This window comes from Bacillus rossius, assembly GCF_032445375.1.
Source record: "Bacillus rossius redtenbacheri isolate Brsri chromosome 9 unlocalized genomic scaffold, Brsri_v3 Brsri_v3_scf9_2, whole genome shotgun sequence".
Taxonomy (NCBI): domain Eukaryota; kingdom Metazoa; phylum Arthropoda; class Insecta; order Phasmatodea; family Bacillidae; genus Bacillus; species Bacillus rossius.
The window spans coordinates 23,533,757-23,560,278 of NW_026962013.1; the positions used below are offsets into that span (position 1 = coordinate 23,533,757).

The 26,522-nt window shown below is 40.1% G+C and overlaps 1 protein-coding gene across 1 annotated transcript; it reads right to left on the reverse strand.

Moving 5' to 3' along the window:
• Window positions 1-1,032: 1,032 nt before the first annotated feature.
• On the reverse strand, window positions 1,033-23,213 carry LOC134542959 (uncharacterized). The gene is made up of 12 exons (XM_063387585.1): window positions 22,793-23,213; window positions 21,340-21,402; window positions 19,672-19,758; window positions 13,968-14,128; window positions 13,062-13,167; window positions 12,189-12,277; window positions 10,073-10,139; window positions 8,135-8,218; window positions 7,859-7,933; window positions 5,701-5,792; window positions 3,306-3,396; window positions 1,033-1,690 (listed from the first exon to the last, which is right to left on the reverse strand). Exons 1-12 carry the CDS (start codon window positions 23,184-23,186, stop codon window positions 1,575-1,577), a joined length of 1,425 nt encoding a protein of 474 aa, XP_063243655.1. The 5' UTR covers window positions 23,187-23,213; the 3' UTR covers window positions 1,033-1,574.
• Window positions 23,214-26,522: the final 3,309 nt, after the last annotated feature.

Consider the following 26,522-nt stretch of genomic DNA (forward strand, 5'->3'; position numbering starts at 1 on the left):
TGCAAGTGTTAAGACATTTATTTTTCTCCAGCGAGATAAGTTTTCAAGTTTTCGGTCCAGTGTCTGTCGGTAGGACAACTTTCCGTCTACTGCCGTGACACCGTCTTAACATATTTGTTCAGCAATGCTCGCTTGAGGCTGGCATTTTTATATGATTCTTCCAAAGCTAGTTCTGGCATCACCCTATAAACATCCATGTGTCGGTTTGTTCAGTTAACCAATTGCCAACCAGAGGACACTTCAACTTCAGAACAGACAAACCAGCTCATAGATTAATCGCATGTTACTCACCGCGTCATTTACTAAATAGTTTTCAAAATATATTTTGTCATTGTTCCACATACATAATAATCCGACATGTTTTGAAGTTTTTTTTATAGATTATGGTTGGTTTGAACCAGGGGTGCAACAAATAAATTTCCAAAAGGGGGTGGGGGGGGGCAATATACCTATTTATAAAGAATCATTGATCCCCCCTATTGAAGCGGGGGGTCCCGGGAAAATTTGTATTTCAAGGTGGAAAATGGTGCTATTTAAGCAGTTTTATTATCTAAAAATTGACAGCACTTTCTTTGCCCCCGTTTGCCCCCACTTCAAGGTTTGAGAAGGGGGGGGGGGGGCAAAATACCCCTTCCCCCCCCCCCTGTTGCGCCCCTGGTTTGAACCAAAAGACTCCGAGTTGTTTCCGGCCGGGTCGTGGATTTGTGGCTCGTGGATGATCCACGTCCGGGACTGTGCGTTGTGTCGTCCTTCCACCGCCATGTTGAAGAACTGCCGCAGATTCTGCTCGCCTGGTTCGCTGCCGTCACGCCGTGTATATCACCCCGCAGCGAGGCCGGGTAGTGCAATCCAGTCTCCGGCCAGAACACCTTCCCATCGTCACGTAAATTTGATTAAGTACAAAGAAGAATTTCGATTGCAATTTTTGAATGTCAGTTCCCATCAGCGAAGTATACTGCGATATTCTAAATACCAGCTTTACCGGTGAATGCAAGCATTACGAGGTAAATTTATTGAAAAAAAAAAGTAAACTTTTGCTAAAAAAAAAATTACTACTATATTTTTGCACTAAGAACAAATGTTTACAAGAAAATATTTACAATAAGTAAAATAAATACATTTTTTTACAAAATATTTCACAACTTGATCAGCAATATTATTTTCATTACAAATGTTTATGTATCGACTTAGAAGTGATATGTTGATTCCCTGTTTAACTGGGCATAACAATTTTTTTTGTTGTTTCTGTAAAACACTCGTATTCTAGTTTATATTATTATTTTTTGGTAAATCTCACTCGTCACTTTTTTTTTTTTACCTTTGTTCTGATTCGTATACGTTTTTGTGAGCTCTTCCCATGCCGTCGCGAGACATGGTTCTGCAGCGTCAACTGTGTACTGGACTGACGTCACGAGGTGGGACTGCGCAGTGCAGGACTGCTCGGGCTTAGCTGACTTGTTTCTTTTTTTCTTCTTTCCAGATCGTCCTCACAAACTGCGCGATCGCGTGCCACATAGTTCCGGGACGTGCGTGGTGGGGGAGGGGGGGCACGTGGGCACGTGGGCACGTGGGCGCTAGGGGGCGCACGGCTGCTGCTCGTAGCGCAGACACATGCCCAGGTTGTCGTCGGGGGACTCCTCCTTGTCTCCCGGCCCGAACTGCACCCGGATGTTGAAAGGCAGGGTGCTGCCTGCGACAGACACAAACGCACACACACACACACACATTGTCACACAATTCAACAAACCTACTCTATGATTAACTATTATAATTTTTATTTAAGACTAGAATTTGGTTCAACAATTGACAAAAAAAAATTGAAAACAATGAAAACATCAAAATTAGAATTATAAATTTATAAACCACAAAAATAGCCACTGTTGAAGCTAAAAATAAAAGAATAATCCTCTGTTATGTGTATTTATAGTTAGAGAAACTCGATAGGTATAATTATTGTTACAAAAGGAGTTTGAAAACCTAGTAAATATTGCACACAAAAGTTCAACCCATAAATACATGGTTTGCATACTGAAATTTTGCAAGGGGGGGGGGGGGGTTTCTTTACTCGGGAATCCTCCTTTGCTCCGGCACATTTTGTAACATTAATTGAATTCTTAAGATATCAATTTGGACTGAACGTCAACAATACTTTGAGGTCATTACAGAAAGTAACACGGAAAGTTTTAAACCAAGAAATGATTCGGCGCCTATTTTAAGGGGAAAAAAAAAAACCGAAAAACCGAAATCACTCTAGTCGGTATCAGGTTTCGAACCCGGGTTCTCTGGGATAGGATTAATCGTCACGTGTCTTAACCTCCGCACCACCACGCTCAGTGTTAAGTTGAGCAAACATTGCTACAACATAAGCGATGACCCGAGACCGGAAAGTCTGGTATCTCCAGGACGACCGCCAGAAACACTACATGACGCACAGAGAAGTTCACATTGTTGCACTCATCCATCTGAGCATGTTTCATGAACCCTGAAGGGCATCAACTTGTACACTAGTTCGACATCAAAAATGCAGAATTTATATCTTGTTACGGTACTATTAATTCTTCAAAGCACTAAAATGGAATAAATATGAACATTTATTTATCTTGTTTACATTTTAAAGTGCGTTAATTTTTTTCTCTCTTTAAGAGACCGGTCCTATAGGGCATTCTTGATAATTATTATTTTTTGTGGTCGTAAAGTAAATTAGCTTACTTAAGAAAAACTCTGTAAATAAAAATTAAATTTAAAAAAAAATTCATACTCCATCTTCCTTCCTTATTGGAATGTAATGATTTTGAAAATGGGGGGGGGGGGGGATGTGAAGAATACTTGTGGCAAGTATGGTGACGTGCTACAATCCGCATGAATCCGCAAGTCGTTAACATATCTGCTAAGCGAGACGGAGATATAAAAAATAAGTGTTATCGTGAACAAGGAAGGTAAATCGCTGCGTGCACAGGCGTGAGTTCCAGTGGCGGCTTCAGGATGACTTTTCGGGAGAGGCAATCGCACAAAGAAAGGTCGTAGTTGCAACAAATGAAAGTGGTCAGATATTGGCCTTGGAATATTAATTACAAATTACAGGTTTCAAATACAGAACCTTAGTAGCTCCATGCAACTTTTGATGAGATAAAAGTTTAACATATGAAATTAAATATTTAAGTAAACATAAATATACACAAATCAATAAAATTGGTCTCGGGAGGGGCTATCGCCCCCACCACCCCCCTTTCTGGAGCCGCGCTTGGCGAGTTCTGCACGTAGTGTACTTTGTTCGCAGCTGACAGCTGTCCGTGTTGTACACTCACTCTCGATCCGACACGGACTCTCGCCGGCCGAGCAGAAGGACGAGCCGCAGTGCAGGAGGTCGCAGGCGCTGGAGCCGCCGCTGTCTTTGGGCTGCGACGGGACAGAAGAACACACACACGCTGCAAACACCACCTCACTGTAGCGGCTACAGAAGCAGACCGACAAGCCGGAACGTGTTCAAACCTGTCACTGCTTGTCTCAACACCACCGCTGTCTTTGGGCTGCGACGGGACAGAAGAACACACACACGCTGCAAACACCACCTCACTGTAGCGGCTACAGAAGCAGACCGACAAGCCGGAACGTGTTCAAACCTGTCACTGCTTGTCTCAACACCACCGCTGTCTTTGGGCTGCGACGGGACAGAAGAACACACACACGCTGCAAACACCACCTCACTGTAGCGGCTACAGAAGCAGACCGACAAGCCGGAACGTGTTCAAACCTGTCACTGCTTGTCTCAATACATGAGGGCATGAGGCATACTAGTTGAAATACATGCAGCGTAAGTGATTGCAGCTGTAAAATATTCATTCACCGTATATTTTTTCGATCACACCTCGTTGTATATCCTCGTACAAGCGAAAGAAACGGCGTTTGTGCCAGAATACATACCAGTAAACTACTACTGCAGACAAATTAATATTATCGTTTTGCAAAAAAAAAAAAAACTTTTTGGATACATACCATACATGGCACACTACTACATGATCAAATTACCCTGGCTCTATCAGATCCCTTTTGAAAAATTATTCTTTTTTTCTTCAGATTTAATGGTTTGCGTTTTAAACAAATTTGCCCACTAGTAGGCCTACATGAAAAGTTCAGCTGTTTTATAAACATTATGATTATTATTTAATATCATACCATTTACATCACAATCAAAACTAGAGAATTCCATTGTTAATACTTAATTACAACCATTATTAAGATTAAAATTTACAGCTTAAGAGATTATTCTTTCCTAAATTTCCCATTTTCTTCACTACATCCACGCCTGCGGCAGCTCTTAATACGTTCATACTGACGTTACTGTGTTCATTCAAGCGTTTGGTCCCAAAAATTCCTGCGGAAGAATTTCGCGGACACGTGAAGTGTCTTTTTTTACTTTTACACAAGACCTCGCCGCTCGCCTGGAGCAGCCTACCTGTCCTCGGAAGAGTCATCGCTACGGTTGTCGGAACTGGAAGTGAAGTATACAGACGTGCGAGTGAAAGAACCTGTGTACTTCTCGCTGAGTAGTCTTAGCTATTTTGAAACGCGTTATGCTGGTTGTGTAAGACAGAACATCTATAAATAATCTGAAAACTCGTAAAATCATTCTCACTTTATATTTTACATGAATTAACAAATTAAAAAAATATATATAGCTAAACAAAAGGTAAAAATCTTAGGTTGTCGTAGATTCGTGTCTCAGTAAATAAAGGCACAGAATTACTAATTTCAGCTTAACTTTTTTGATGAAATGAAATGTAATTATTAAAAAAAATGATGCCACTTTTTTTTTTTTGCTGGCTAATAGCGTTTGTAGAGGCCACAGATTGTAGCTACACTTCCGAACTGTTCCAGGACACCACAGGAGCAAGTAAAGTACGCGAGTACATAACTGTGTACTTAAATTCGGACACGGTCTTAGTTTTAATCACGACGAGACTCAAGTTAAATAGAGAAAAACCTTTTTCAAACTAACTCAATACCAGAGTTAGGGTGGAGTCTGTAGTGTTTCACGTATGAAAATGGATCTAGTTTTCTAAATATATCGCGTAGGAATGGATATGGGCACAAAAATATAAGCGCACATATATTAAGTTCTGGGTAAAGTAAAAAAAAAAAAGGCAAAGGGAAGTCTTTAAAATGACAAAAATTAATTTAAAACTAATTTACACACACACACACACACACACATACATATATATATATATATATATATATATATATATATATATATATATACACACACACACGTAATATTTGTAACTCAGAGCTAGATTAACCTACGTCCAAATTTGGCGATATTTTCGATATTTGTTTTTGTTTTATTGCAGATTAAGTCTTAAAAGTTCGTTTTCTATCAAAAATCGTGACTTACTCAATTTTTTTTCTAAAGCATTTAGCGATAGTTATACGATCTAGATCAAAAGCTTTAGTTGAGCCAGACAAATGTAAATGTGGCTGTTGGAAAAAGTCCCCATTTGGAAGAAATTTTTGGGCTCATTTGATTCGGAGATACAGATATTAGCATGCTTTCGAAGCGGTAGTACTAGAAGACCCAATTATGAGGGTATTTTCATTATTACATGAACAAAGTAATATTTGCATAACTAAAACTGTGGCGTCTCAGACGAACGCACAGCACACAGACTGGGCTGGGCCCCGCAAGAAGCGCACACGCACCATGATGAAGTCCTCCGAGTCGCAGGGCATGACTATCCTGTCTGCGCAGTCCCTCTGCGCCTCGTCGTCTGCGCCGTAGCCCGACCCGTCATCTGCAACACGAGCATGAGCGCGTCATGCGCCCGTGCGTCGTTCCGGAACTCACGTCGCAGTGGCACTCTTTAACATGACTTCATGTAAGCTTTTGGACATACGCCATTGCTAAGCACATGTAGAAGAAAGCTGAAACATACCCTTCGTACTTTGTTTGTTGACCATATTTCCTGTTATGGAATATTATGTGGTGTTTATATCTTGTTGACAACAGCAATTTTTTGCTTAATTTGTGTTTTTTTTTTTGGCTTTTTTTTTTTTTTTTTTAGTTTTCTTCTACAGACATACATGTGCTTAGCAATGGCGTATGTCCAAAAGCTTACATCAAGTCATGCACTCCCATTGCACAAATCTTTCAAAGATAATATTCTTTAACATGCTCTGTTGCTCATTTAAAATTAATCTAACAAGTGACGTTATCTTTGCTCAGAAGCTATAAGACACCATGCCACAAAATTTTAATATTTCATTACAGCAAATTTTCAATTTCAGATTTCTTTGCTAGTAATATAAATTTATTTATGGAACTTCAACAAATTAATTTTGATATTTTTCATCTGACGAAAATACAATTTTCAAGGTAACATCTTTGTTTGTTTGTTTGTTTTTTAGCTGAGCGAACTCTGATCACACAAATGGGAAAAAAATTGTATCTTTTATCTCCGGGGTACAGATATATATTATATATTATGTGGATCAACAGCATATAAATCTCTGCCTTGGGTTTCAGCTCGCGACTGACCTCAAATGCACTCGCACTTTGTTTGATTTCTCGCAAGCAATAGCCTTATCTGGGACGGTGGGAAATTGTTACACAAGACGGAAGCTAAATACGTAAACTTAGATTACCATTGCGTAATTTTCTCATTCCTCCTGGTTGAAATGTATGAACACGCGATAAACAACATGTTTAGCCATCTCCGCTATTTTTCGCTTTTGTTAATTTTATAAACACAACAGATATAGAATGTGGGCTTTCTTAGCCAGTCACTAACTACTTCTTAGCTCTTGGAAATTATGGGGTGACCGACGTTTCGGCAAGCCTTGTTTTAACCATCCTCAAGGCTCTCCCTTGGTAATCTTCTTATAAGCTGGCTGCAAACAAGACATGCGTAAAAAATGCATGGATGTGGCATCAATGCTGAAAACAACATGCGTAGTTGATATAACAACTGTATATATGTACAAATTACAAAGAAAACAAAAAAAATGTAAGAATATGGGGGGAAACAAATCATCGGTTTCCTGGTTATATTATTCGCTAAGAAAACAGTCAAGACGGAAAACCCTATTTTAAAGAGAATATTTTATACAATATGACACAGAAAAACGGGAACTTTTAGCAAAAAATAAAAATAAAAATAGATTACATGCAACAACACAACATTATATTGACAGTTATTGAAATTATCAATTTATGAAAATTACGCCCTGCAGATGGCGTCCTTGTCTACGTATACATTCTACTAATATGTTTTTCAGGTTCCTCATTGATCGCTGCAACATCACATCTTCAATTCATCCAGTTTCCTTGGCCGAGTCGTGTGGACCCGATTCTCGAGCCAGCCCCACAAGAAAAATCACGAACCGATAAATCAACCACGCACCTCAGGACGTAATTTCCAGAAATTGATTATTTGGATTGTTGTTCCCTAAAAGGCGAGTTGTAATGGTTAAATTACTGTCAAAAAAATTTTCTGTTGTTTGCCAAAAGTTCCCGTTTTTCTGTGTGACCTTGTATTTCAATGCACGTGTTGTTACGTGAAGTCTCGACGCTCAACTTTTTTTGTGAGGGCTGAGAGACAGTATGCGAATGTGCGCGGAGTTGACACGAGTCATGCGCGGAGTTCACACGGGACATGAGCGGAGTTCACACTGGAGAAGCGCGGGGTTCGCACGGGACATCCACGAAGTTCACACGGGACATGCGCGGAGTTCACGCGGTACATAAGCGGGGTTCACATAGGACATGCGCGGAGTTCACACGGGACATGCGCGGAGTTCACACGGGACATGCGCGGAGTTCACACGGGACATGCGCGGGGTTCACACGGGACATACGCACATGCTGTCTGAGGCGGGTCAGGGCCGATCTTGAAGGAGTTCTCGTCGCAGGGCTCGTACACGATCGAACACATCTCTGCAAAGAAAATAAATAAAATAAGTAAATAAATAAAAACCTCTTTTGGAAGGTTCTCTGATAGTTTAAAAGTCTTAAAATGAAAACTTATCTGCCCGGGTGCCAATCCACAATTCATTCAGATTAGCAGGAATGCGCAGCAGTATGCATCAACACGTTATTTTACAAGCATGTACGTCATAGCATATTTTGTAAACTTACTTTCTTCCTGTCGCATGCAGATGAGGTAGTCTTGATCCGCCAAGTGTCGGCCGTTGTCAGCGAAATTCAGCGTCTGAATGACTCCTAAAAAAAATATCGTAACTGTAAGATTTTGTAACGCTTACATATAAAATCAGAAGGGAAAAAATCAGTTTACATGCACTTGCTTACTGGGCTCATTTGTATAAATCACAAAATAAATTCCCGAACATCTAGAAATGCGGATCAAATAATCTAAACCAAACACTCTAGCTACACGGAAAATTCGTGTTTCAATTCAGAAACAATTACTAAGCATATATTAATTTTACTCACGGAAGTAAAACAAAGCTTTCATTGAACAGAATTAAAATTTACTTTTTTTTTCCATGGCTACCTACAAACGTGTTTAACACTAAAATATTTTGTTTTCATGTAACTCTATAGGCCCTTCTATCGAGGCAAAATTGATACCTTATTATGTATTAAAGGGCCTATGTAGTATCATCATTATTTTTTTTTATTTTAGACATTTATTTGTCAATATGTTTTATTTATGAATGAAAAAAAAAGTTTTAAAGTTTTTGAGCCACATGTTTTCCTTGAAATGCATTTAAATTTCTATGTCTCCCTTTAAAATACGTTAAATACTTGTCGTTCTCATAGAAAATAAAACTGGTTGTGACTTTTCCCAACACGACACCATATTTTTGAAACTAAAAAAAAACCAAACAGTGTTAAATTTGCAATATTAGTATAAAAAATGGTACTCTTTTAATACAAGCTTGGGCATTTATCTACTTTGGATCAGTACCACGGGAGTTCGTCGATTAAACTGCAAGATGCCAGGCCATGAACTGAAACTCAAACTGGGGTCATCCGTGACCTTGACTACGTGCGTTTCGCGCTCATGAGGCGAGGGTCGTAGTTCACCTCCCACCCCTGGCATGGCCCCGACAGGCACCTCAGCGACCAAAGCTGAATATTCTTACACGAGTTCAAACAATAGATTCTTGTGCATGATTAGCTTACGTGATTCTTTATTGGTTTGGCTTATTGTGTAGCAGTATTCAGCTGTAAAAGTCTGGATATCCGCTGAAGTATTTGTAAAAAAAAGAAGTATCTTATCTTGAACAGAGTGCAAGACACTGCCTTTACCTTGTTTTTTTTTATGTGTAATCATTTTAGCTCTCGGTATACGGCATTTTGTAGGAGTAATTTCGTGAAAATGGAACAGAAGTAGATGGACGGAAATGTGACACAAAGATGGCGGACCCACGTGTAGCAACATAAACCTGTATATAGTCACTTTCGTAAATTTAGGGGAAATAAAAAAAACGTATTGGTGTGTGCCAAACGAAAATCTATGAGAGTGAAACTACCATGGAATATATTTGGTAAAATGTAATAGTCACTGAAAAAGAAATCTCAAGTTTTAAAATACCTAAGAAAATTATCATTACAATAAATATAATACGTATTCTCCTTCCAATACGTAGACGGGTCGGCAGTATGGCGGTAGAGCGAGCGCTAGTTTACCTCAAGTGCCGTGGTTCAAATATCGTTACCGGTTTTTTAATTACTTTTTAAAAACATTATAATACATTAAATAATAATGCTGAATTTCACTTTTATCGAAGCTGTATCATTTTATAGTTTGAAATTTCTGTCTGCCAAACAACTTATTCAATAGTCGACGTAGCTGCTCCGGCAGCGAATTCTAGCAGCGGATAAAAAAAAAAAAAAAAATACGTGTGATTCACATCACAAAATGTTTTTCAATCCATGATTTTTTTGTATATTTATCACACTCAGCATTATTTTAAAGCGTTCTACGAATTATGTGTATTTTCAAAAACGAAAAAAAAAAACATGAAATTTGCTCGATAGCGATGTTAGATGTGTACACATCCCTGGAGAGTACCGAGAGACTCGCTCACAGTGCACTCGTGCACTCACCAGAAGCCCCTTGGTAGTACTGCAGGCAGCCCGCGGGAGCGCGCTGGTTGAACTCCACCTGCGTCACCTGCAACACGCGACACGCACCGTCACACCGTGGCGCGATGCCGAACCGAACACACCGAGAAACCAACACCGGACTACTCTTAGCTGTCAACACAGGCGAGCTACAGGGCCGGATTTAGAGGTCTGGAGGCCTCGGGGCAACAGAGGAGCGGAGGCCCCCTGACCCCAAATTATTTTCCAAATAAAATGAAAAAAAAAAAAATTCAGTCGAGTTTTCCAATAAATTATTTATTGTGAAATCAAGTAGATTCTCTTAGTATTTAAAAAAAAAACATACATAAATATAATCGGAGACAAGAATTACATGAAATTAAATTTTAGTGTTAGTGAATATATCTGTTAATATTTAACAATAATATAATCATGTATGTACAAAGTACTGTAGGTAAAGATAAAACAGCGAAAAAAGAATATCAAAGGAAAAGATGTTTACTAGTGTTTACTTGTCGGAATTTGAAAGATTTTTTTTCCGAAGTCTCTATTGTGGGTGCCCTCCGTTTGTGGAGGCCCCGGGGCTTTCGCCCCGGTTGCCCTCCCCTAAATCCGGCCCTGGGCGAGCATGCGACCTAGCAGCATGGAGCATAGCTAAACCAAGTGTTTTATTATCTGTCGACAATCTTGAAGCACTGCAAGGTTATTTTTACTACAGATTTGCATAACGATAAAAGAAAATTTGTAAGGGAAAATAAAGTTTTTTTTTACAATCATAAATTTTGTTATGGTAAATTTTTTAATAAATGCAATGTTAATACCGTTAACATCGTACTGGTGTGATAGCAACTGCAGATCTGTCGCACAAAAAATCGTGGAGCAGTCCTGTATTGGTTACTAGATTCTAGCGAATTTTAGACAAACCCCTACCTAAAGAATATCCCATAACTCAAGAACAGTCGAGAGACCAATTATTACAGTTCTGAATTTTTAAAAAATATGTAAAAGATTTGAAGTTGTGTAGTTATATACTTTTTTTATTAAAGTTTTAAAATATCCTCACCCAGAACCAAATTACAATTAGATAATGCATCCACACATTATCGTTACGAAATCAAGAATAACTATACAATTGATACAAATTGAAATAAAATCAAACATGCGGTTACGGACGTAGGTGGCAAGGGCTCGACGCGCGCCAGGTAAATGGCGGCCCCGCACGGCCACTGACGTCACGCGTGCATTCCTTCTGGGATTATAACGGCCCAGCCTCACCATTCTCCTGCTCCCGCGCCCTATTTCCTCGACAATGTTATATATCCCATGGCGGCCTGTGAGTTCTGCGTGGAGTGGCGTGAATAAGCGCCGCTATTCTGGATGCTTCGAGCGTCGGGTCGGCCCGGGATGACGCGACTCTTCACAACCTATCCAGTCGGTTCCAGATAGACGACCGAGGGTATAAAAGCGGCGACGTCGACCTCCGCAGAAGCTCCCGATAATTCGAAGCGACGGGACCGTGCGCGTGTGACCGAGTGGCGCGAGACTATGTGTTTGGCCAGGTGCGAGGTAAGGGAAGAACCAATGTTGACTGTTAGGGGGGGGGGGGGGGGGGTTATCCCTTGCAAGACTTTATGCGATAAAAATTGTTAATCGGTTAAATTGATGTATTCAAACTGAAAAAAGAAATACTATGTTAACTTAGCAAGTTATTTGAAAAGAAGGCTCATTTAAGGAAATAACTTGCTAAATTAGAATTCTTGGACAGTATAAATAGTGAAAGCAACTTTATTTTAAAAAAAAAATTGTCTCACTAGTCCCCCAAGCAAAAAAAAATATTCTTAGTATGTTTAATGTTATTTTGAATAGTTATCAATAGTAGGTTTATTCATGATTGCGTAAAACATTTGTAGTCAAGTATTTAATAATTTGGTGCAAGGTTAGGATTTTAAAATGCCTCTAAAACTAAACTAAGACACTTGTTTAAATTTTTTTTTTTAATTTCAGAACCGTCATTAATTCGCCCATCAACACTGTTCTCGACTTGTTGAGTTATGTAACCTCCTGTACACGTCACGCACTAAGTCACGCGTGTGCTCGCCCAGGGAAGTACAGTGCTCACCTTGATCTCCCACAGGCGGAACACGTTTGGCTTCGTCAGGTTCACCGCGATGACAATCGAGTCGTTCGTGTTCTCCACGTCGTAGTACACTGCGGATTGAAACAAACATAACAGGACGGTGAGATCCGCTGCTCTCGTTCTCGCTTTGTGGACACATGCGGGCACATTCCGGTGATCCGGCACCAGTAACATCACCAGGCCTGCACCGGGTTGGGACACACATGCCGCGGGTGATGGCATAGTTTTACTATCAATGTTCATGTAGTACTCTGCAAAACAATTAACGTGGTTAATTTTTTTCCACACAAAAATAAGTCATTGAACAAAAATAAATAAAATGGGGGTAGTCGCAATACTAACGTATGGCGTTTCGACATTTTTTGTAAAAACGCACCAATGCGTGCGGCGGGACGCATCGCCGCCAAAGTGGTGCGTTTGAACATCTGCTGTAAGAGCTGGCTCCCACTGACAATAACATCAGTCAACATCTCCTCAATTCGTTCCCCTTCGTCGAAAATCACCTTGAACAAATACTGGACATCAGCAGACTATGTATTAGCTCGGCTTCTGGGTTGTAGCCGCGTCCTTGGCGAATAATTCACCGACATTTCGGTCGACATTGCAGTCGCCATCATCCATGATGGCTGCTACAACCCAGAAGCCTAGCTACTTCAGTCAATGGCCGTGAAAGCCTGCAAACATTATTAGCAGACTATGTAGTTTAAAGCTGATTTTTGTGCGAACGAGTGTTACGATTCACGGTGTAACGGGGAGAGCTGGACGGGCATCGTCACCGGGGGAAATATTGGCTGCGAAAGGGAAGAAGCCTCGAGGACGCCGATGAGGGCTCGGGCGGAAGAGGGGTTGACTCACCGTGGTGGCCGCTGTTCTGGCCGCAGAGGCGCAGGTCCGCGCCCGAGCCGCCAGACACCACGAGGGCGTCCGAGTCGCAGACCCCGGTGCGCCGGTTGGGCTGGCCCTCCAGTCAACAGAGGCGAGAGTGCATCGTGAGTGGCGGTGGACATGGAGGTCAATACCCAACAATAACATCGAAATGGAAGTCAATGCACCCACATAACACCGACATGGAGGTCAATACACAACAATAACGTCAAAATGGAAGTCAATGCACCCACATAACACCGACATGGAGGTCAATACACAGCAATAACATCGAAATGTAAGTCAATGCACCCACATAACACCGACATGGAGGTCAATACACAACAATATCAAAATGGAAGTCGATGCACCCACGTAACACCGACATGGAGGTCAATACACAGCAATGACACAGAAATAGATGTCAATACACCGCATTACATCGAAACAGATGTCAATACACCCCCAATAACACAGAAGTTAAAGTCAATACACCGCATTACATCGAAACAGATGTCAATACACCCCCAGTAACACAGAAGTTAAAGTTAATAAACCGCGTTACACTGACATGGATGTAAATACACAGAATTACGCCGAAATGGATGTTATTACTCCACAACAACACCGAAATGGAAATAAATTACACTGCATTAACAACGAAATATATGTCAATAGGCCTACACAGCAATAGCACAGAAATGGAAGTCTATACACCGCATTACACCAAAATGGACGTCAACACACAACAATAGAACAGAAATGGAAGTCAATATGACACCGAAATGCAACAAAATTATCTTGAATTACATGTATTTTAATATTTTGTGAAGATAAACATGAAATCCGCCAATTCTAATTATGCAGTTTTCTTTTTTATAGCACAGTAACACCTACCATGTTAAGATGTATAAAGTCCAACCGCAGCTGGCTGATTTCAGGAGCCATTTTCTTCACTTGGATAGAACACGTGCCGACATCTCTTGTCAGTTCCGGGAAGTTTGGGCTGAGGAAATAAGTAACGTTGTTTGAAACCTCCCTGTCGCAGGAAACAGTGACTGTAAAATGAAACAAAAACAGGAATGAAAACAGTGTGCCTGCACAGTTACACTTCTAACAAAATGTTAATGAATAACCACACCTCATTTCTCTAGCTTATTTTACTGTCTCCCATAAAAAAAAGTGTCGTGACTGTAAAGTGTATAGTTATAAAATCTACTCTGTTTTATTGGCTCGGAAACCGACTATAATCATGAAGTTCAGCATGTCTTAAGTCTCTTAGTGCATAACTGTGTAACGTCAGAACCTCACACATAGCCTTATGTGACGACCGCATAAACTTTGAAGCTGATGCCTCATTTCAACTTCACGCCTTCAAATGCACACATTCAAATAATTTTCAATTCAAAATAATATAAATATATTTCTATTTGTGAGATTAGGGCCGAGACTACATCCAAGTGCACAGATGTATACATGCGACTACACTGTTAGAAATTACAGTATCTTTGCAGACGTTTGAACGAAGAATTTCACTAATATAAACAAACGTTTCTTAGTAATTAAAAGAAAAAAGAATCTTCGTATAAACTATGCCATTTTTTGACTTCAGAGTGGATGTTTCGTTCCAAACAAAGGTGGACAAAACAGAGTGTTCTTACTTTAGACTTAACCAGTGTTTGAATATTTTGATAAAATACCAAGAATATTCTTTTGGATTCATGTATTTGTTGATATCTATTCATAAACCTCGTAAAATATAAATTTGTTTTTTTATATATATATTTTAATCATTGCAAAATATAATTAGAAAATTATTTTAGAAGAATTTTAGTTACTAAAGTGCTCAAAGAAAATTTAATTTTTCAAAATTATTTTCAAAATGATGAGTTTCTTTACTCGTAAATATGCGAGAAGTACCCAATATATATATTTTTTAAAATATCTGTTTGTTTCACATCCCACTCGGGCCGCCTCGTGACGTCACTTCTAGGGACACGTACCCACATGCAAGTGTGTTCTTCAAGCGCATTCGGACGCGGCCAGAGAGAGACACACATACTGCATGGACGTGTACCTTACGTCAGCGATTATTCTAGTGTTTCGTATTTTTTTTTTAAGTTTGGCGGGCGTAATAACAAACGTTTGGAACAAATTTTTTTCGTGGCATCCGAAATGAGCCCAGCGTATAAGTGTGCAGTTCGCAGAACCCGGAACAAGTTCTCCAGTGCTGTTGGGAAATACCCGACACCCGTTAGACTCCAGGAATTCTTGGAGGAGATTTAATAGCAGTAGCAAGGGGGAGGGGGAGAACTCGAAGATGTAAAAAAAACCTTAATTATAGGTTGGGGACGCACCACAACGCCGAAATACCACAACGCCGAAATGCCAAATTGACCACAACGCCGACAGATAGAAAACTGCTGTGTACCACAACGCCAAATTACCAGAACGTCGAAATACACTAACGCCGAAAAATGTCATTTGCAGGACTGCCACAAAAATTATTTTAGGTTAGACTAGGTTAGGTTAGACTAGGTTAGGTTAGGCTAGGTTAGGATAGGCTAGGCTAGGATAGGCTAGGAAAAGTTAGGTTATGTTATATTACGCTAAGAGGTAAGGTTAGGTTTGATTATGGTATTTCGGCGTTAAGGTACATTTAAGAAACACACACAAATTCATTCAGTTGTTATTTCGGCGTTGTGGTACACAGCAGTTTTCTAGCTGTCGGCGTTGTGGTCAATTTTGACATTCGGCGTTATGGTATTTCGGCGTTGTGGTAACGACCCTTATAGGTTTAGTCATGGGTTAGTACGAAATCGTGAAGCCTTCTGTTTTCTAACATCTCGTTTCTTTGTATTTACGTCTACTGCAACGTGTAGACATTCGTCTAAAATGTGTAACCTGTAGACAGAGAACGTCTACTCTTTTATTCTCATGATAAATGCAGTTTATTTTTCCTGATTAATTTGATCGTATATCTTGTGGGCGTTCCAGTTAAGTCCAGGAGTCCAATTACCTTCGTTAGATCACTGTATACGAATACCAAGAAGAAAAAATGCTTAACATACATGAAGGGTGGATTTTACTTTACTATACACAGAGAGGCGGCGGTTTGTTCAGTATATACGTCACTGGTGATTGATAATAGTCATGAAACGATGCTTTCAGGGTTTACGATGTACTGCAGAACTACGATACGTTCTCTCATCAGAGGAAAAATTCGCCTATCTTGCGTCTTTTATTGTTTTACTCCCATTCTATTTAGTATTTCTAAAACATTTTTCATTTGTATGTCATCGCATTAATTATTTGTAATATAAGAGATATTTTGTTACAAAATTTTCCATTCTTTTCTTACTCCGTTAACGTTAAGTAACTGAATCAGTTAAAGCGTGTCCAGTAGTTTTTAATTTATTTAAGAACATTATTTTTTTTTTGCAATTTTTGTTTTACAATTACACAAATTAATCTTATTTTACAGCACCCAACGGACTGATTAACGTAATATATAACTGCTAAATTCATGAAAGATTGCTGTACATTTCTGTCTAAATATTTCCATACTGCATACGATTCCATAAATAATTCGTTTCTAAGACACGGTTATTGAAAAAGGAAATCCAAACGTTTAAAATATGTTTTCAATATGACTTAATATTTTTACTTTAAATATTCTCATCTGAACTGAGCTATGATTAAAGTACCATTACATCATTGTGCTGTTACATTCAGCTCGCCATAGGCTTTTACCATTTACATTTTGCCAAGCACTGAAATATTTTTTTTTTTTTTGTTCCCTGGCCTCTCCAGAGAAAGACTGAAAGTGGACTCCCAATGACTCTTCACGTCCGACCGTCCCCCGTCTATCCGTCCGTTTACCCGTGTCACAATGAGCGGTCAGTCCGTCAATACTTTTCCATTTTTATGCTGCTTGACTAAAAGGTTTTAACAGTGGTGAAAATTACTCGTGTATACGTTGAAGATCATTAAATTTGAGCACACAAACTCTTTTTTTTTTTTTTTTTTGGCTCTGATATTTATTAGTAAATTTTCAGATTTCCAAAAGTAATTTCTTTCACGTCTCTGTCTCGGACGATTTTTGTATCAAAAATTAAACTTTAAAATGTGTTAAAACGTAAGTTAAAAAAAAAATGAATGGAATAAGCTAAACAAATGAACATCGGAACCTTTTGAAGTAGTAAACGTTGGCCAACGATAGCTTGGGAAGCTTTCGACGGACAGACGGATGGAATTTTTCGTGCCTTCTGATTGGCTCGAGGTCACCTGATTGACGACGGACCATCGTGCTTCACTCTCGTTTGGAGACAGGGCCATTGCAGACGCGACCGCCGAATCGATGAAGAGGTTAGTTTATTTCTTCCCAACACGCTCCGGAGGCAACGACCTTGAATGGCGTTACGAAAGCAACACTAGGATATAAAACGCCAGGATGCGGGGTCGCCGGATTCCTCGTAAACAAGCGTCTGAAAGAAGCGGATGCTGGTGGCGACAGCGGCGAAAATTACACCGATGTTCCACTTTTTCCCCCCTCCCTCCAGGCAGGCGGGCCACAAGGAAGCGACTGACACGCCATTTAGAACGACGTGGAGCAACGGCTAACTGTAAGAGGGTCCACGATTACCGATCAGCCTATAGTGCAGCCACAGTTGCTATTTATTATAAATTTTAGTATTTCCCTTTTAGTAACATAAATTATTAACAGCTACAGACTATCGCGTGTTTCTTTGTATATCATATTTATTTTAGCAGTATTTTTCCTTTACTATTTATTTTTATCTTAACTGCATTATTTTTTTTTAATGTAGTGGCTGATAGCTTTGGCATCTGCTTCTGCCCTTCACTAGAGTTTTATTTCTCATTTACCTTTTTATTCGTACTCTTTTTCAATTTTGTATAGTCCCAGCCTAATTTGTATTATGTCTGTTGTCTGGCTCTTAAAAAATAATTATGTTTTTTTTTGATTGTGTATTCCATTATTTTATTGTTTTATTTTATTCTGAATGAATTAACGTCTCGTCAGCATGAGATAAGGAAATTTCAAAGGGAAAGCTAGAAGGAATAGGCGATGACTTCAGGTAGATGAATCCATTTCGGTGTTCGCTAATGTTCTTGAATGATTCAGGTAAACCTGAAAATTCTAAATATATATGGTGCGAGTTATAACTGCGCCACCCCGTTCAGTCCTTCCTGGTGCTGACGTTGTAACTGATATAGTTGTAGAATAACTGTTTATAACTGAAACAATCATTAAGGCAACTGTTATCAACAAAAAAAATATGATTTTCATGCCTGCCGTGCACTTTTAACCCTGTGGATAAAATCACGGACTGTCAAAGCGTTGGTCTTGATTCTGTAGCAGACCAAGCTGATATAAATTGACAAAAAATTTGGTTCCTACTGCCATTAAAATTTTACGGGGTAGTTTCCCAAATTATTTTGCTTCTACAATTGTGTGTTTTTGCCCATGATTACAATTTTCTTCGTTAAATGTCTATGGATGGATAAATGGTTGTATCGAGTAATCTAATTTTTTTAAAAGTGTTTATTGTTTTATATTTCAGATTTAGCGTAAACTAGCGGAATGTATTCATGTAGTCCTACTATGCAGTTTTAAATTAACGGTTACATATTGCCTATGTCGTAAAACTGTTAAATTTTAAGCATTTAATCCATAAATTAAAATATACCTATTTTTTCTATTATCTTTGAAAAATTAGGTTTTCAAGACAATGAGTAATTTTAAGTTTAATTTACTTGAGTGCTTTCCTAAGGAAATAAAAGTTTTACTACAAAGGTGACATGCTCTCTTTTCACGCTATCTTTAAAATATAAATTGAATTTTTAGAGTTAAATTTGCCTTTAAAATTCTTTTTCAATCCTTTAATTAAACACATTTTGACTTGATGGAACCATTTATGAACATCTATCGAGAGTTATATTATAAATTAAATTCAAAACACATGCAAAAAATAAATAAAGCAAGAAATTAAAGAAGTGAAATAATGAAGAAAATGACTCACGCGAGGGACATCCTAGCTTAGACCTTGGGCTTTGAATATATATACTGTATAGAAGTCGCGAGTGGATAGGATTTACTCTACGTTTTTCAGAAGCGTATGATGAGCAACTTGGGAACTTCACCGCTGCAGTGCGCTGCTGTAACGCCCTGTATCGTCTTAGTTGTTATTTATACGTTAGAGCGCAGCTCTGTCGCCCGCTGTCATTCCCCGCACCGCCCAACTATCATTCACTGCAGCTCAAGTTCGTTCAACGGGAGGGGGAAGGGGTGTTTGAAGAGATCGACACTTGTCCGCTAGGGACCACCACAAGTCGATGCCCTAGAGATGGTGGCGATTGCGGCGGTGAATTAACCAACTACCTCAAAACCGTATTAGAAATTTAAACCTGGGCTGGCGACTTCTGTACAGTATATATATTCAAAGCCTTGGGCGACAAGGATCAGGAGAGATGCGACCCCCCATGTCGGCAGAAGCGCTCGAAGCGGCATCCGCCACGCGACAGCGAGAGATGAACGCAAACACAGCTCCCGCACCACGAGGTATCGCGAGGTACTCACACACGCAGCAGACTCCGAAGCCCAAGGCGCAAGGTCCGTGGGACTCCCCTTCCAGGATGCGGCACTCGTAGGTGTTGAGGCACGTCCCTGGGAACAAGGCGCGCCGGGTGACTCGTCTGCTTGCCCGGGAGAGACAGTTCACGCGGCGAGCGGGGTGACTGTAGCTAACAGCCCCCCCAATAATCATTCTACAGCGTGTTTTTGTTGGGGAACGTGTGTCCAGGAAACGAAACCTTGTAACGTTACATGCGCAAATTTTAACTTGGCTTTGAGTAAATGGGGCTATTAACAAATGCAACAGAATTGTGAGGAAATTTGGTTATGTTTATGTTTGGTTAGGTTGTGGTAGTGACATTTAAAATATTTAATTGGATTTCAGAGAACAAGGCGTAGGTACTTGGAAATTATTATTTATGTTTTTAGAGACGTTCTCTGTGAAATTACCAACATATTTATTACAAATATTGTACTATTTTATCAAAATCTTGGGTGCCCGTATTCCATCAGATACACAGGTAGACGATGTAAAATTAATTTAATTTTGTTTACCATGAATGTTAAGTATTGCTGAAAATTTTTAAGCATGAATTAATTAATTCAGAATTTTGGAGTAATGCAAAAAATAGGCCTACATATCAGCATTATTTTCTGTACAAGCCCTTCAGAATATAGAAAAACCCCGTATCTAAGTTACCCAGTAAAACGTACATAAATTAGAATTTTACGCGTATGCTTACAGCTAACGCCGCTAGGAGCGCTGTAGTAGCACGTCTTGTGCTTCGCCCATGTTAACAGGCCTGAGCTTCTTTTAATGTCTTCTACAATGTTTACTACAGTTCACAGGGATTAAAGCTGCAACAATAACACGAACAGTTCCAAAGTTTACCGAGGTAAAATGTTAGGTTAGGTTCTGTAATTTAATAAATAACAGTTTGGAGGGGGAGGGGGGGTAGTATAGGTTAAGTTAGGTTATCGTAACTAAAATGAAATATTGGTTTGGTTAGGTTAGTGTTATTAAAAATACTTATTGGCTGTAGATTATTTACGTACTTGCATTTTGGAGTTTATTCACGAGCGATCGACAAACTCCGGACAACTTCGGAACTGTTCGTGTGTGGCTGTCATCCCCTATATGACAGTGCTCATCCCTGTGAGCTGTATGCTTCCCGAGATTCAAGCTGTACGTTCTGTGCAGCATGTACCTCGTCTTACAAATCAAGCATGCATTTAGCTATGATTCTTACGTTGATACTGAAAACGTGCGTGGATTCAGTATATATAGTTGATTATACCACAACTGTATGAAAAAAAAAAATGTTTGTAAGTTTGGCAATGTATTATGTTCAACAATTCACATCCCACTACATTTTCTACAAAAATGTTTAGTCTTCCACGAAGTTTAAAGCCATGTTAGAAACAATACAAGTTTAAGTTGTTGAGGCAGGTGAATAAGTGTTTACGCACACGGCTAAATGACACTTCAAGTCTTCAGACTAAGAAAGCCTACTGATAAAATATACAAATGTGTTCTAATTACATTTTATCGTAACTCTTATATATATGCTCACTCAAAACACACGAAAAATCCTAAATGTTTTTGACACTTATTCACAAAAGAGATTAAATTATCACTTTAAAAGTATGATTAGATAACCCAAGTTTACTCACCAATCCTCCTATTATCATTCGACACACATTCTTCACTCACAGGGATTGGGAAGAAATTCAGTACTGAAAGAAAAGATAACATAAGTCACTTACAATACATGTTAAAATCAAATTAATAATATTAGGAGTTAAACATTTTAAAAGGCAATATTTTTTTTTATAACACAGCTTCAAAGAACTGAGAGACAGATTCACGTGCTAGTACTTTCTTATGCATGGTAAAAACATTTTAAAATAAATTATTATATTTTTACGAGTGGGAAAACAGTTTCGAAAAGGATAGCCCAGTTAATTAAATACAGTTGTGTTTATTAACTACATTTTACACTGGTATTTAAATTACAACACTTAAAATATATGTCCACAAATGAATCACTCTTCTTTATTTAGTCCACAGTTCACTCTCCCCACTGGAGCTGGAATCGACAATGGCTCTCCCTACTGCTCGTCTGTCCAAACACAAAGCCCGTTGATCGTCCTCCATTTTCGCTCGTCAAAGTGTCACTCACCCTCGGAGATTGGCATCGCCATTTTTATACCCCTCAGTACCACTTCTGGAATGGTCTCGCACCCCTTCGAAATATCGCATCATCAAGGTTGACTTCACACCAGAAGCTCCCAGAACCACGGTGTCCTAGTTACGCCACCTCACGCAAGTGGGGCTGTGGGAACGCACATAATATACCAGACGAGACAGTAAGGCGCCAAGACTATTCGGAAAGGCGCTGTAAGAGGGGAAAGGGGAGAGACGGGTATTACCCGGGTCGCAGCGGGGTTTCCCCGCAGCTAAGCACGACTATCGCGTAACTCCAGCCATCGTAGCAATAGTCATTAAAGTGCGTACTGCGTGAACGGAACATTTTCATAGCGTTTACCTTGCGTTTTTATGTCAAAATATGTATGTATAACTAACCACATAAATTATTCACTGAATATTAAAATGACACATATTTTTAGGACAAACGTTTTACATTTTTCGATGTGAAAATGTTGAAAAATCAAATTATTTCAGCATTAAATTAACTGTTTTGCAGAGACTTTTAAAAATATTTAAGTGTTAATATTAAAAACATACAAGCATAGGCTATAATTTGTGTATGCAAAGAATTATTAAGTAATTTATTCAAAATAAATTTTTAGCACGTGTAACCAAACCAATCAAATTATCAAAAATAAAATACATTATCGTTGTCCTCGGGCAAACGATTACAAGTCAAACACCCCATTGCCGCAATGTTTTGGGTGGAGAAACTTGGCGATTGAGATGTAAAAAAAAAAAAAAAAAGTGACTTCAACTGCGTCACAGCATTCCGCCTCCCGACAATTCAAGGACACACGTGCGCACGTTAATACGCGGTGCGCAAAATGGTTCAAGAGATGGTGTCCCGATGAGTTTTGCGTTTCGGCGAACTCGCCGTTTGTCCCCGGGTTCTCGTCGGAGCGAACAACTCACCTTTGGGGTCGCGACGCGCCGGGTAGTCCGTCGTGACCGGCGAATACGCCGTCGTCCAGGTGTCGCCCGCTCGGTCGAGCGACGGCGCGGCTGCCGCGGTGTCCTCCTCCACACATTCGTCCTCCGCTGCCGCGTCCGCGAAGCCGCCGCGCCGAGATGTCGGCTCAGGAGTCGAGGTCTCCGCCGTCGGGACCGCGTGTTCCAGCCCCGACACGCCGGGGGTCCCGCGCCGGCGAAACGACGGGTCGAACGGCGGAGTCGCAGCTCCCTCCGAGGTCGCCGTCGCCGATTCCACGGCGACGCCCGCTAGCTGGAGGGTCCCGCCCGGCCGCGGCGTGGCTGATGCCAGGGCCAGAAGCGCGCCCCACAGCAGCGCCGGCCCCGCGGACGCCATGGACGGATGCTGCCGGTCTCTTCGACGGCCCGACTGGACCGCCGCGCCGGTCCGACCCGCGAGGCTGCTCCCCTCACCCCCCCCCCCCCCCTCTCTCGGCGCGAAACTGACCTCATCACCGCGCCGGCGGCGAGCGTGTGTGAGTGGCCCCAGTCGTACCCATATCCCAACTGTCACTTGCAGTCAGGGCCGGTGCAAGGTAAATTGGCACCCTAGGCGAAAAACCATATTCTCCCCCCCCCCCCTGGGCCGGACACCCCCAAAAAAAATTTCCTTGCCTCAAAATACATCACGTAAGCCTAAGATTTTGTCAACAATCAAATGTAAGCAGGCTTGTTTTTTTTTTTTTTTTTACTTTTTTTACTTATTACAAATCATAAACAGGTCACCATGGACTTTAAATAATTACTTATATCGATATAAACATTCCTAACTGTTACAAAAATCAATTTTCATCTAGTTTCAATAATCGTTAAACATATTATATGAGCTGTTATGTGTCGTGCTGCGCCGCCCCCAGCTACTTGGCGCCCTAGGCGGTTGCCTAGTTCGCCTATATGGACGCGCCGGCCCTGCTTGCAGTACCACATCGCGAGTTTTCTTCACGGACTCCGGTAACCACATACAGCAGCAGAGGCAGAGAGATAGCTTTATGTATACCATTGGTAGGCAATGCTATTGAGAACTGTCGGATTTCCGACGAGTTTATACTTGTCAAGAGACTCTGCTGGCTCGCTCAACCGTGCACTGCAAACTTTACTTGTATGCGTTCACAAGTAGTTCTTTGACAAGCGACACTGCTAGCCCCGGATATACGATTTTTTTTCGTAACGGGGCAGAAACTTGATAGTGGCGCCCCCTCTCATCAACGTTTGAGAAAAATTATTTTTAAAAAAAAATTCACAAATATAGACTGGATGTGATTTTTTGTGACCGGGAAAATCGAACCCTTCAAAAAATTTGCACTCTTTATTAACTATCAGATAATAACTTTCTTTTCTGTGCGACATTTAATTAAATCTAGAGAATCTACAGCCAGTAAAGACAACAGACAAGCAAGACAGTACAAATTTCTTCAATATTTAGGTCCCAGAATTTTTCTCTCTCTAATCTTGCTACAGCTTTACACGGTGTGCTTTCCTTTCTGCGAAAGAATCTATTAGCTCATTTAAGTTCGTCTCATAGACAGTTTTATTTTCAATGGCTAGTATCGCGAAGTTTGCTGAGGCTTCGCTCACAGCTTGCAGATATTGTCGGTAATGTGCAGTATATACTTAAAGCTATACTAACATTAAGAGGCGCTTCTTGCATGTCATGCTTGTACAGATGTTGTAATATGTCGAATGCACTTGATTTTTTCATTAATTTCGATTACGAGCGTTTTGAATACAGCAAGTTCCAAGCCAAAATCAACTGCAATCATTTATTTCAAAACAATTTCGTGCTAGATCGGCTCAATTTTTCTGCAGATCCTGTCGACATATTTTAAAAAATGCGTGGCTACTGAGGAAGGCGAAATTTTCATGAAGACTCTTTAAGCTCTCTAGCTTTGTTTCGATTTCTGTTAAAATTTTGTCAAATACTATTTTATATCTTTGGAAAATAGCCCAGTCGGGTCTAGTGTTCTTGATTCGTTCTCGCAGATTTCATCGTGCTGCCTTTTCTTTCTGTAAATTCGATTGCCTTTGAGGACTGGCTCGATTCCCAACTTTTCTGATACAGGTGCAGCTTCTTCGTTCCAATGTTCTATTGGTTTTTATCTATTTCTCGCAAAATCCTAACAAGACTTTGCATTAGCGCCACAGAACGCGAAATGATAACGTCCTCTTTAGGTATTTCGACGTTCACCCTATTAATCTCTCGAATGATATTAGCCCGAATTGTTAAGTTGAGGATAAATTTAAAATCGATCACCGCATGTAGTGGAGATAGCCAGCTTCATACTTACATTCTGCGGCCAGAGAGGATTTTTCATTTTCTTCCAGAGATTTGACAACTTCCGATAAGTTATTTAATAGAGCTGTTACAACTAGGTGTTTAGCGAACCATCTTTTTTGACATCTGTTTTTTTAAGTTGGTTTTTGTACAATTAGGCATTATTTTCCACCTCATGGTGGATACAACAAAGAAACAAAGTTTTTGTACAATATAGCGCTTTGTGTAACAAGGTTTTTTTTCTTTAAACATATGAATTTGGCGCCCCTTGAAGTTGCTGCCCGAGGCAGATATCCCGTTTTACCACGGCCCCCCCCCCCCCCCCCCCCAGATCCATGGATGAACACAGCTCTTAGTTCTTACTTGTAAAATAGGTAGACCACGTTAAACCGGTTCTTAGCTTTGAATAAGTAATTTCGCAATGTTCTCATTTACGACAAACGAACTAACAAGTATGAAATTACGTATTTTTTTATCATTACATAATTAGCTGAGACGTAAAAATAATTTAAAAAAAGTTATTCGAAAATGCGATTCGAAATATTCTTTGACTATGTAAACATGTTGATCCATACACAGAGTCACAAATAATGAAAGATGTCTGAGCTCTTAACCTGAAATAGTACCAAACCTGTTTAATATATCGTTATTTTGTTTTCACCCAGATGAACTGTAATAAAGTCTTCACTAAGCGACGTGTGGTTACTTGTATTAGCAATTATAATTCTGCTCTGCTCAACGTATGTGTGCCCAGGAAGTGGGCCCTTAAAAATATATTTATAGGTATATATTTTAACAACACATCAGGAGAAATAAGCGTTAAATTTCATTAGAATAAATAAATGTATATATATATATATATATATATATATCCGGATGGGTAAAAGGGAAGAGGGTCGTTAGAATTTTGACTTCAGTTGTTAACACGACAAAGATTGCACACACCCAACTCCGTAACTGAAATATCCGTCGACAACTTTCGTCATGACATGTAAAACGCAAAATAGATACTGCGGTAAATTTACAGGGATAGCTCTTGAATTCCAGTAGGTAATATAACAAGGAAATGAAACAGCCACGTTGCTTGTAGTCAGGGACGACATCCTAAAAATCTTGTCATTGCCACCGACAGTAGCGAATCCAGAGGGGGGGGGGGGGGGGGGGGCTAAGGGGCTCAAGCCCCCTCCAAAAGCATCTTGATCCACTATTGTTTAAGTGTTTGCCTTGATAAAGCCTAGCCTCAGCTGGGTCAAGCCCCTCCCAAACCAAAATCCTGGATCCGCCACTGGCCACCGACAACGGGGAAAGAGTTCGGAAGCAAACAGCTGGTAACGAAACTCTGCAGGCGCTCCAGTTCGCGCGGCGACACGGAGCGAGCGAGTGCGCGGTTGCTTGGTCCGG

What these genes read in the sequence shown, in the direction of transcription:
- LOC134542959 (XM_063387585.1), bottom strand. Translation starts at nt 23,186, where the DNA reads ATGGCGTCCGCGGGGCCGGCGCTGCTGTGGGGCGCGCTTCTGGCCCTG. An exon ending in GAATGATAATAGGAGGATTG is followed by an intron (nt 19,759 to 21,339) that starts GTGAGTAAACTT and finishes CCTTGTTCCCAG; the next exon opens with GGACGTGCCTCAACACCTAC. An exon ending in TCCGCCTGTGGGAGATCAAG is followed by an intron (nt 10,140 to 12,188) that starts GTGAGCACTGTA and finishes CGCGTGTTGCAG; the next exon opens with GTGACGCAGGTGGAGTTCAA.